Raw genomic sequence first — 13,175 nt, forward strand, 5'->3', positions numbered from 1 at the left:
TCACCCCACCCCTTGGCAAAAAAGCTGCACCGGGGCCTCAGGCGAGGGGGGATTCCAAACTGAGTAAAAGGCAGGGTGGAGGGGAAGGTAAGGAGAAGCGAAGTCACAGCTCGCTCCACCTGCTGGCTCTGAAGCCCCTCCCCCTGAGCGTGGGGGAGCTGCGCACTCCGGTGGGGGGGGCGCTTGGGTCCCCCCCACCCCCACCCCTCCTCTGCTGCTGCTTCCCACCCCCGGCCCTCTCCTGATCACTCACCCCTGCGCCCTGCTTCCACCATGACGGTGATGTCTGGAGAGAACGTGGATGAGGCTTCGGCCGCCCCGGGCCACCCCCAGGATGGCAGCTACACCCGGCCGGCCGAGCACGACGACCACGAGTGCTGCGAGCGCGTGGTGATCAACATCTCCGGGCTGCGCTTCGAAACGCAGCTCAAGACCCTGGCGCAGTTCCCCAACACGCTGCTGGGCAACCCTAAGAAACGCATGCGCTACTTCGACCCCCTGCGGAACGAGTACTTCTTCGACCGCAACCGGCCCAGCTTCGACGCCATCCTCTACTACTACCAGTCCGGGGGCCGCCTGCGGAGGCCGGTCAACGTGCCCCTGGACATGTTCTCCGAGGAGATCAAATTTTACGAGCTGGGCGAGGAGGCCATGGAGAAGTTCCGGGAGGACGAGGGCTTCATCAAGGAGGAGGAGCGCCCCCTGCCCGAGAAGGAGTACCAGCGCCAGGTGTGGCTGCTCTTCGAGTACCCTGAGAGCTCCGGGCCAGCCCGGGTCATCGCCATCGTCTCCGTCATGGTCATCCTCATCTCCATCGTCATCTTTTGCCTGGAGACTCTACCTGAGCTGAAGGATGACAAGGACTTCACGGGCACCGTGCACCGCATCGACAACACCACGGTTATCTACAATTCCAACATCTTCACGGACCCCTTCTTCATCGTGGAGACCCTGTGCATCATCTGGTTCTCCTTTGAGCTGGTGGTGCGCTTCTTCGCCTGCCCCAGCAAGACAGACTTCTTCAAAAACATCATGAACTTCATCGACATTGTGGCCATCATCCCCTATTTCATCACCCTAGGCACCGAGATAGCCGAGCAGGAGGGGAACCAGAAGGGTGAGCAGGCCACTTCGCTGGCCATCCTCAGGGTCATCCGGTTGGTAAGGGTTTTTAGAATCTTCAAACTCTCCCGCCACTCTAAGGGCCTCCAGATCCTGGGCCAGACCCTTAAGGCTAGTATGAGAGAGCTAGGGCTGCTTATCTTTTTCCTCTTCATTGGGGTCATACTGTTTTCTAGCGCAGTGTACTTTGCCGAGGCGGAAGAAGCTGAGTCGCACTTCTCCAGTATCCCCGATGCTTTCTGGTGGGCGGTGGTGTCCATGACCACTGTAGGATACGGTGACATGTACCCTGTGACAATTGGAGGCAAGATCGTGGGCTCCTTGTGTGCCATCGCTGGTGTGCTGACAATTGCCCTGCCCGTACCTGTCATTGTGTCCAATTTCAACTATTTCTACCACCGAGAAACTGAGGGGGAAGAGCAGGCTCAGTTGCTCCACGTTAGCTCCCCTAACTTAGCCTCTGACAGTGACCTCAGTCGGCGCAGTTCCTCTACTATCAGCAAATCTGAGTACATGGAGATCGAAGAGGATATGAATAATAGCATAGCCCATTATAGACAGGCCAATATCAGAACTGGCAATTGCACCACAGCTAACCAAAACTGCGTTAATAAGAGCAAGCTACTGACCGATGTTTAAAAAGCCAAGCAAACTAACAAAAAAAGGCCCACTTAGCAGCTTGAAAGACTTAAAACAAAAACAAAAACAAAACAAAACAAAAACAAAAGAACAAAAACTCTAGTGACCCACGTCGCTGTTTGTAGATACTTTACTAAATAGTCTCTGTATGTTCTATTTAACTGTCAATGCATTGTTGCATTGCGGATTTTGGAGATGGGGAACCAGAAGCTTTCAAGATTCAGGAAAAAAAGAAGCTATTTTCATTTTATTAAAAAATGAGAAAAGAAAGTGTATTTTCTAAAACTGGTTTAAAACAATTCAGTCCATGAGCTAGTCTAGGTAAAATTAGATTCATATGCTTCCTTATACTGAGAGATTTTTAATCCTTTGGCTTCTTTAACTTTTTTCTTTGAACTAAAAACCAGATGATCACTTAGAAATATAAAATTTAAATTTGCATGGGACTCCATTATAAAACTTTTGCAAAATGCACAGCACTTTTAAAATAGTGCATCTGATGTATTATACGTAACATGACATATCAGCCAAAATGGGCAATGAACAAATGTTGTTTTTATTTTGATCAACTGAACTGTATATTACAAGGTGAACACACACACACACACACACACACACATGCAAAATTATTTAAGACTGGTTCATAAAGCACCTTATAAATCTGATATTGGTCCTGGTCTGTAGGGATTTTCCCTCTGCCCCATTCCCCTTCTAATCCAAACTATTCAAACTATACTCTAAGAAATAGAGATTTCTCTATTAAAAGATAACTGAATTATATTAATTGATTCATCTGCAGTGCTGCTAAGTTTTCAACTGCAGGTGAGCCAAACACAGGTCTTTTCTCACCAGTCCTGAACCCTGACCCCTGGCCTCCAGAACTGGATGTAAAACCTTTGCTTCCTTATTGCAAGAGAGCACAAGTGGAGCTAAATGTAAGCATGTTTGAATCTGATCATATTTATTTTATAATCGCATGCCAAGAACGTTAACTCAGACAATAGAGGATAAGCTTACGTTGGAATCAACTCTTCTAGAAATAGATCCTTTTTCATTTGCATTCACCAAAAGTGCACTCCTTCATTTATTAACTATTTTATTAGTAAATAAAGTACTGTATTTAAGTGCATATGTTAGTCAGATGGGAACAATAACTTTTTGGAGCTCAAAGCATGTTCTCTTATTCAGCATTATGGCCTATTTGACTAAAGTGTACCTTGAATTAATTAATGCATGATTTCAGTAAAAAAGAAAATTTAAAATCATAAAAATTACAAGTTTGTGGGATGAAGGGCCCAAAGAAATAGTGGGGGGTGGGGGGTGGGGGGACACTCAGTTGATTTTCCTGCCTTTGCTCAGGGAAATGTCAGGTTTCTGTGCAGGTGTAGGCAGAGAGAGGACCAATATGCCCATCCCTTAAAGGGAAGCTATGTGGAAACCTAAGTAAGTCATCAAGGTATATATAGCAACACCTAAGAACAAATATTCTTTCTAGCTAAAAATAAACACAAGCAAAACAAACAAAAAAGGTGCAATACTGCATGTTTTTTGGTGCATTCTTAGGATGTAAATGAACATGTTTATCTCTTGTATGCATCCAAAGTAGAGCTGATTTCTTTTGCAGTCATGATTTGAAGTCTGTAGAGACTTCAGCCCTCCCCTTGAGGCTCCCTGAAGAAACTCAACCAATTGATTTAATAGTTGCTTAGTGCCTTTATCCTGTACCCACAGTGAACTGTAGAAAGTGCCTCCATTAATACAGCGAGAAGTTACGTAACAAAAGGGAGGAAGAGTTGAGGCACAGATATTTTGCTTTTGCTTTTTCCACCCTCCCTGTCTCACTTCACCACTGTGAGAAGACCACACCATCCTAAACGCGGGAGAGGAGAGATCCAGGAGGGTGCTGTCTCTCTGGCCATCCACTGGACTTGGTCCCTTTGGCAGCCTGATCTGGGACCTGAGACCCATCTTCGAAGTGGACATGAACCAGGAACTTGTTTTTTCCCTCTCCTCCACCAGAAGGCAATAGAAAGTTTTTGGGAATTTGTTTCCTGTGGAGGGCCACTCTGGACATGCAAGGCTTCCTCAGGTCCAGTGTAGCATTCCTTGCAAAGTTCCTTATTTCTCCTCTGTTAGCAACAGGACTCTGCAAATCTCTGATTGTCTGATCTTTTCAGGCATCAGTGTGGATGTGGGAACACTGAATTCCTAATAACCTTTTCTGGGTCTTCCCTCCTGACCTACTCCCTTCAGATATTTTCTGTGATGCTCCTATGATCTTCCTACCTGGCAGTCACTTCACAGGCTGAGCATCTAACTTCTGCTGCCCTAGGCTCCCAACCCAGAGAATGGTGGGGACCCTGGGTCTAGCTGAAACAGAGCCACATAACATAGGCCCCTGGGGCCCAGCAGCTGTCCACCAATGGAGAGGCACTCACAGCCTTTTTAAGGACACCGAGGTGGGGAATCTTCATTCTGCACTTAGCATGTGGCTACCTGCTGCTGCCTACCTTACATTCCTGTCCTGATTCTTCTGGAAATCTTCCCTGTTACTTCCATCCCTTCCCCCACCTTATCCTAGAACTAGCAGTGAGGCAATAAATCAAGAAGCTAGAGTAACACCCAGGCTGGCTGACTCAGTTGAAAGAAAGAACATGGATATTTTATTTTCCTGTGTGGTTTGTGAATCTGTAATACTGATGTAACATCATGGAAGACATGGGGCCAAGGATTGAACAGCATCTGACCACAGGGCATTAAACCCTCCCCTGTGATGTTTCCTTCTCTTTTGAACCTTGACTCATCCTGGCTATTCCTCTCCTACCTACCTGCTTAAAAGTCTCCAGTTGGGAAAAAAAGCCAACCTCCCCTAAATTTCTGGGGATATCTTGATATTTTATTTAGACTTTGAGGTCTAGGACACACAGAACTTGAAACGCTGCACTCCGTCAACAGCAATAATCCACTCAGTACTATGGGATGGATGGGTCAGAGGATGAGAAAATGGGACCAAGACTGATAAGACTGGCTTTGGCTACCTGGTATACCTCTCATAGATTTGCTGGACTGGGATTCTTCTGCATGTGTTACAGGAAAAAGTGTTGCATACATGAGCCTGTCAGCCTGGGATCAGGGATGAGTTGTTATAAATTTGGGTGGTAGGGGGGAAATGAATGCTGCGTTTCCATCTGTGGCTCATTGAAACCAAGTCAGTAGGAATGGAGTACAGGGACTATCTGTGTAGCATAGGCATGCGAAGTTTGACAAAGCTCTTACCCTTTGCACTGTAATGTGCTGAAATGTTTTTGTAGACCTGAGGGTGCACTTAAACAAAACTGCCTATTAAGGAATGACTATCTTTTGGTTTACTTCCTTTTATTTATTTTACTGGGCTCTTTACCTTTGAATCCCCTTCCTTGATTCTGAGCTTTAATGGCTCATGTCCTGAATACTTGTTTTCTCCAGAAGGAGAGACTTCTGACTTCTGACATGCTAATATCCATAGCTCAGCTCTTCCAGTGTTTCAGGGCCCTAGTTCAATAGGGTGGCAAGTGGAAGGGTTGGGTCCCACCAGGGCTGTTAGCCATCCCAGCATCTCTGAAGTGGTTAACTCACCTCAAGTGATCTGAATTTGAGAGACCAAAGACATTAATTCCCTCTGTCCTCAGATTTAGAGAAGACAGATTGTAGCCAGGAAAGCTTTTTGTTTTTGCATCTCCCCTTCCCCATCTGTGCACAGCCCTCCCTCGCTCCACCCTTGAGAATTGAGTACTGATTACCAGTTAAAGCAGTTCATTGGGAGTGTGTTAGTGAGTTAGCCTAGCAAAATCAAAGGAACCGATGGCATATTCTTTTGGAATATATCTGATAGTCATTTCTCTAAAATGAAATTGTACAACAGGTTTAGATTCCACTGTGGTAGAACCAAAGCACAGGTGACATAATCTTGAGATTATTAATCTTTAAATCTCACTTGAGAATAAATAAAACAAAGAGACCAACATGTAAATGGTGAGTGAGCAGATTTCTTTAAGTAGAAATTTGGTTTAGTCCACAAAAGGTCTTCTTTATGTTGTGTAGAGTTACAGATTTTTCAAATTAGTTAACATCTGAAGAGTCAGTAAAAATAGTTTCTTGAACCTCCCATTTAGTATAGGAGACCTCAAAACGCATACTTTTTAACAATTTTACAATTGAATTCCTTGTTTGGTAGATTGCCTTGAACAAAAAGGAAGAAGAGCACATCAGCAGAAGGCAGTTCCCCATTTTCTTCCAGGGACGACTCATTCCTGGGAGAGGTGAGAATTGGTGGGTGGTAACCATCCATAGTATAGAATTGTTAGAAAGAATATAAACTGCCAAACAGCCATTTTACCTCCCCGTTTTGTCAAGAAAAGATGAAGTCTTTCCATGTTTATGTTCCTTTCAAGAAGACAAACAAATAAACATTTTTAAACCAGACACAACCCAAGTTGAATTGCAATCTCAGGAGGTGGCCTCTTATTCACCACGTGGCATATTAATACTTGTATTTATATCATGGAATTTCAGGGTATACGCGAACATGTTCAGCATGACTCAGGTAAACTTCAGAAGAATGTACACTACTTATCATTTTTGTAAGACGCGGACAGGAGCTGAATTGTTAACCAAAACTGTTCCATTACCTTGGGTCACTGTGCAAACTCATTCAGGGTTTAGGTGTAAGTCTCAGAAGTCTTGGGATCAAATGCCAGTCTCTTTGCTCAGGCAAAACGACTACGGGCTTTCTTGGGAAATCCAATGTGTATGTAAGGGGTAAGGCCCTGCAGACCTCAGGACTATTAGCTTTAAGGAGATTAGCCCTCGTCCTAGTGATTTTTATGTAGGAGTTAACTAGGAGTTTACTTTTTATGACATGAGACTTCACAGAGTATAGAAGAGTTTTGTACCATAATCAGAGAAGAAGAAGAAATGGTGTGAGGAAGGAAAAGAAAACAAAACACAAAAGACCCCTTGCAAAATATTTCAGGTCAAAAGTTGTCTCCTCTCCAAAACCTGCAGAAACACCTTTCTTCTCTTCAGTGCACTGTCTGGGAGCTGTTTAGGCAGCAGCCATAAGCCAACAGCATGGACTCTATATGACATACCTCTAACATTAAAGATACGGTATTACCAAGGTTAAAAACTAAAAATTGAGTAGTATTAATTTAAAGTGCACCATCAGGACAACAAACCATTGAAGCTGAAAAAGCACTACTTTATTTCTTGAGTTTGCCAGTTGCTTACACCTTGAGTTAAGGATGTGTCTCATTTTCACCTGCTGTGCATTTCCCCTGCCCTAACTGTTTAATATGTCAGGTAGAGGACATTGAATGTTATGAATTGAGAACCTAACTGAAGCGCATAGTTTTCATCTATGCAATTTTACTTGCTTCTGTCACTTTATGATCTGTTCATATTTGGCATCAATTAAAGATAATTTTTAAGGATCTTATCAAGGAATATCTTGACTGGTTATTTGTCTCTTGTTTAACTGGTCTTTAGGGAGGTTTTTCCTGTGGGATATCTTTAAATAGCATAACAAATACAAGATAAAATTATGAAGAATCTGGTTTTCTGTGAAATTCATGTACTATTTCTTCTGTGCAAGGAAATGCACTGGGGTTGAATTTTGATAATAAATTCACAGTTTGGTCTCAGGTAGGATTCCAAGGAGAGGCCTTTGGAATTTGGCTTATGAAAGCAGTGGGGAATTAAGCTTTGAAAAGGGGGGAAAAAAAAAGAAATGAGGCCCCGGGGAGTAAAGTAATTGATTATATTCGCTTAAATTGTTTTCGATTTGAAACTGTATTTTTCATTCACAGTCTAAGCCTCTTAGAAAGGATAGTGTGTACGTGTGTGTGTGTGTGTGTGTGTGTGTGTGTGACAGTGTTGTGGTCTGGCATCAACTAACTTGATAGTTATAATATGGTGTTAGAAATGATTTTCATATGAAAAGACAAAGCAATTCCTAGTTGTTCTTTACAAAGACTTTCCCACGTAGTTCTACATGTGGTTAACATTTCTTTCTTTCTTTCTTTCTTTCTTTCTTTCTTTCTTTCTTTCTTTCTTTCTTTCTTTCTTTCTTTCTTATGACTTATTGGTGCATTTCCTTTGGATTCTTCCTGAGATTTAGAGGTTCTCTTTTCTTTACTTTAAATATCTTATTTTATACAAGCTTTTTATGTCAGACCAAACAGGGTTACATGCTTTATGACAGGTGTCTGTTATATGACAAATGCATGGGGTGGCATAGAATTGTATTGCATTGTGATGGGTCCAGATTGTAAGATTTGGAGATGACTCTTTCTTTTGCTATAGAAATTGCTACTGAAAGTAGATCATGAGGTGAGGTAGGCTTCTGTGAATTTTCTGTTGTGATCAGAAGAAGGGTAGGGTGAACTTTGACAGAGAAGGATGAGAAAGAGCTAGAACCACATCATTGGTGGGCAAAGGAGCCATGATATTCACAACCCTGAGTGTGTTTCTTAGAACTCAGCATTGGAATGTTGTTCTTGAAGCAGAGACAGACAGGGCTATAATGGAAGCTTTGCACTGCACAAAACTTCAAAAAGAAGGCAAGTCAGTTTTAAGGGAGGCCAATTAGAGGACTCAAGAACAGGGAGCTGATGTGATTTGATCCCAGCCACTGCCACTGGATAGGAAAACTGGCTGCTACTTCCTGCAGTTAATCTAGATTTGTAAAAACCCACTGGCCTGGAGTGTGGAGGGAAGGTTAACCCTGAGGCTGAACAGAGTGTGTCCATTGAAAGTCCTATGCAGGTAAGACAGAATGGTTACTCTGAATGACTGGAAAGCACCCCTTTGAACAGGCTTCAAAACAGGTCATTGAAAATATCCTGTACTAATTAACTGATTTTAATGTACCATCAATTTTAAGATGCACTGTTATTTGACATATTTGTAAGAAAGACAGCTATAGACAGGTATGATATGCCACTGTATTTATTCATTCCAACTGTAGAGATGTAAAAATGTAAAAAAAAAAAAGAAAACGAATCTTACAATTGATGAACCACCATGAATCAAACAAGTGTCCCCTTTTATTTCCTGGTGTGGTATTAGCTTTGAATTGTAAATACTAAATTTGGCAGTTCCTTCAGATCTGAACCATCTCTAAAACCTTTAGGTCTTCTCTTCACTACCTTTAAATCCTATGGTGTTTCTGCTCAACTCTGCTGTTATCTTCGGCTTTGTACAGATGTACTTCAGAGCCCCCGTCCTCATGCCGTTTTAGCATCTAGAGATCATTCACCCAATGGAGAACTTAGGTTTCATCATGTCTGGAAGGAAGTTTGCTCTTGCTGATCCTCCTTCCCTTGTCCCTTAATAGATCTATTATCAGACAGGTAGAACCTTCTGCAGCCCTTTACTTTTATCAAGTTGAAGGCAACCTGACACCCTCATTTCCAGGAAGGTGCAAATAGCAACACCTCCAGTTCGTTTAGCTCTCTTTGGAGTTTTCTTTTTTTTTTAATTTTTATTTATTTATGATAGTCACAGAGAGAGAGAGAGAGGCAGAGACACAGGCAGAGGGAGAAGCAGGCTCCATGCACCGGCAGCCCAACGTGGGATTCGATCCCGGGTCTCCAGGATCGCGCCCTGGGCCAAAGGCAGGCGCCAAACCGCTGCGCCACCCAGGGATCCCTCTCTTTGGAGTTTTCAAATCACTTCCACATTAATTATATTGCTTTATTCTACTTGGAGAATTAGGTAGGGCTGATATTGCTACCCTTGTCTTAGATGCCAAGGGATCTGCCCAACGTCTCTGGCCGGAGGGAGCAAGCCTAAGTTCATTGATGATTCCATGTCCCGTTGCTGGCACATGATAGGGACTCTAGTGTTTATTGAACTGATGGAATGCTGAAAGTGTAATGTCACATGATAAAGAGAGACCGGGAACTTTGCTTGGCAGTGTAGGCTCTCTCAGTCTTTAAATTGCTCATTTCGAAAATGGAAACATAATAGCACATAGGATTGTGTAGATTAAATGAGATGATATAGGTTAACATGTTTGGTAAATGCTAATGTGTCCTATCAATGTAAGATATGAATAGATACATTATTCATTATAATGAGGAACAGAGGAGCAAGTAGAGGAGGCTGCTGCATAATCTATCCCCAGAGGAGGAGTTATCCTTTAAAAAAAGACTCCATGGGGATCAGATGCTCAATTAAAATAATAATGGTATTATGGTAGAGTTTGAAGACTTGAGGGCAGAGACATTTTCAGTAGGGATCTTTAGTACATCCTGTATGTAGCAGCAGTCATGTTTCAGCCCCGTGGAACACTGAGCTTCTATTTCTGGTTCTGTTCCTCCCTTGCCCTGTGACATAATGTTATTTTACATCTTCAGACCCCAATTATCAAGGGAAAACTTTATTGTATTATAAGAGGAGGAACCATAAGCTATCTTCAGTAATTTGCATTGCTTCTTATTGCCTCATTTCTCTCATGTACCAAATACTGTGTGATTTAATTTTTTCTTTCCACCTGTGAATATCGAGAAATAAAGCAAGATGTTGTTTCCAAAGTTTTCTCATAAGCTTTGTCTGAGAGATATTATATAAATATAAAAAATATTCGTAACGTCTCTTGCTAAAAATAAAATAACCAGGGGATCCCTGGGTGGCTCAGCGGTTTGGCGCCTGCCTTTGGCCTAGGGCGTGATCCTGGAGACCCTGGATCAAGTCCCACATCGGGCTCCCTGCATGGAGCCTGCTTCTCCCTCTGCCTGTGTCTCTGCCTCTCTCTCTCTCTCTCTCTCTCTCTCTTTGTGTCACTCATGAATAAATAAATAAAATCTTTTAAAAAAATAAAAAAATAAAATAACCCTCACAAGAACACATGAGTCAATATAGCCTTTTCTTGAATAGCACAATGCTACAAAGATGTTTCTAAGAATGTATAAGTTATCTCTACAGTGATCCAACCCTTCCTTTTTAAAAAAAATGGATAAAGTAGCTGTGATTTAAATGACAGTGAAACTTTATTTGGTGTTCTTAAGCAGTTTCAATGTAATTAAGTAAAGAGTTGAGTATCTGTTAGAATCTTTGGTTTATGTGACATTTTTCTAGAGAAAAGCAGTCAGGGGCTATATTCTCTAACCTACTAATAATTAAAAAAATAAAATTTACATGGCATGCTCATGCTTGCTGAAACAGATACTTCCATGTTGTTTCAAGTGCTGAATAATATATGCATTTTAGGAGTGTTTCTAGAGAAACTAATTCCAGTTGAAATGTATTTTTTCAGAATTGAAATCAGAGGATGATCAATGAGTAAGGGCTTAAGCTTGGGATAATTAAGTTTTGAGCTCAGGGCCAAATCCAACTTTTACTAAACATGCTCATTATGCCATGTATTGAGTTAAGAATGTTTGGAAATCCAAGGTACTTTAATTATCTCTACAATGATGATTGCTTTTTTTCCCATTCCATACAATAACATTATTTCACTGTTTCAGAAAGGAGGTGATTTTGTTTTACGTGAATTTTAAAGGAAATCTCTCTGAGACGCAGATTTGCCCCATCAAATATTCTCTCTTCGTTAACAAGCAAAACATTTTTTAATTTTAGAGAAAGCTGTGTGTATGTCAGTCCTAAAAGATGGGATGCCCAGCTCAGTTTTTGAAAGATCACAGGATACTGAGTAATTGTTAAAGGACGTTTCTAGTTAATATAGAATGGTTTTCTCTGAAGTTTCCAGAGGATGAAGATCATTTGTTGACATTTAAAAAAATAGTGTTTATTCTTAATGAATAAAGGTGAGTATATTAGTATTCTAAACAGTATTTAATCACATGTTTGGTAATTTAAAAAGTAGAATAATTTATAGCATACAAAATTAGCATGTTGGAAGAAAAGTATTTGTCCTCTGCTACAATTTCCAGGTGGTGCATTAGAGCAGTGTTTCAAGCCAAGGCACCCACTGGATGCACAAAAGGAGGTCATTTAGCATGAAAAATTAAAATACATGTTTTTAATTCTAATTCTCAAGAGTTTGTAGCAAGAGTACGATGGGTGAATGAGAACAATAATATTTTACCTTTCTGAAGGCAGACAGTTTGGCTGGGTTAACTTTCAGGTTTTTAGTTTTAAGATGGGTGGTTGAGAAATGGGCTCACACTAGGGAGATTTGAGACCTGGCTCATCTGTTGTGCCAGATATAGTGTATTAAGTCACTCATTAATTACTCATGGTTATTATGGTGACTAAAATAAAGCTTCCGTCAATTAATGCTGTTTAATGTTAAGTGATGGACTATGCTGTTTCTAAAAAGCCATATAAATTGTGTTATGAAAAAAATTGTGTTATGGGTCAATTTAATGCACTTAGTGGTCAGTCAAGTTGTGACTTGGGTTGTTAAACTCAGGACTAAATTATCCAAGAAGTTTGCTGGTGTTCAGTAAGATAGACTTTTTTGTTATCATAGATTATATAGACAGAATCTTACAAAGAAGAAGAGTAATTAGTCAGATCTTAGGGTATGACCTTGGGAAGCCTTAGAATTCTAATGTTCAAAACTAAAGAACAATATTTTCATAGGTCCTAAGTCTCCTGACCTAAAGAGAAAATGATTAAAGATGATTTCTAACAAAGTCTTGGAAAGTGAAGGAGGATAACCATGTTTCATTTAAATATATTTCATTTACTTCTGATGGTTTTATATTAGCTGCAATTTCCACTCTCCACATAAATTATACAATTGCTCTGTGAATGAAAATTCTGAACTTCTTGCCTGTCACAGCAATTCCCAATTTCTCTGGCTGGCTGACATTTAACCCCCATTGTAGTTCAATTTCCCAGTTCAGTAAACATGGTACTTAAGATTTTCCACAAAAACTATTGTTCTTGGTGTTGTCTCCTTTGGGAAGGAGCCTTTTTTTGTAGTTTATTTTGACAGCAAGTAGCTTTAACCATTGAGAGTTCATTGATAATTGAGTTCTTTCCCAAGACCCAATGACTGAACTCTTCCAGAATACACATTTCATCATCCTTCTTGTTTGAGACTGGATTGGTACATTTTTCACATACATTTCTGCTTCCGTTAGAGGTCAGATGTTGGTAATTCATTTTTCTTGAAAGCTGTTATTCATATTCTTAGCTTACCTGGGGTATGATTTGTTAGAGCATCTCTTTTAGATTGGTAGATATCCTAATATTTTTTTGAGAGTCTTAAAAATTGTCTTACTGGTATCAGTGCTATGTACTTTTCAGGAGCAAAAGTGGGAATGGGTCTGGGCACTTGAAGATGGAGAAATAGAAATTTATCTCTTCCTTATTATCCCTTATTTCCTATGTACTATTAAGTACCCATACATCACTTATTTTGGGTCCCTGATATCTGTATTGCCAGGAACATGCCTGTC

At 41.0% G+C, this 13,175-nt stretch overlaps 1 protein-coding gene and 1 long non-coding RNA gene across 2 annotated transcripts in view; both read left to right on the forward strand.

Annotated features, from left to right (window-relative positions):
* LOC111092805 overlaps window positions 1-13,175 on the forward strand; it is a 118,905-nt gene that overhangs the window by 1,896 nt on the left and 103,834 nt on the right. The window lies entirely within an intron of this gene.
* KCNA1 (potassium voltage-gated channel subfamily A member 1) lies at window positions 274-1,761 on the forward strand. The gene has a single exon (NM_001313824.1). It carries the CDS (start codon window positions 274-276, stop codon window positions 1,759-1,761), a length of 1,488 nt encoding a protein of 495 aa, NP_001300753.1.

The sequence above is a fragment of the Canis lupus genome, chromosome 27 (genome assembly GCF_011100685.1).
Source record: "Canis lupus familiaris isolate Mischka breed German Shepherd chromosome 27, alternate assembly UU_Cfam_GSD_1.0, whole genome shotgun sequence".
NCBI lineage: Eukaryota > Metazoa > Chordata > Mammalia > Carnivora > Canidae > Canis > Canis lupus.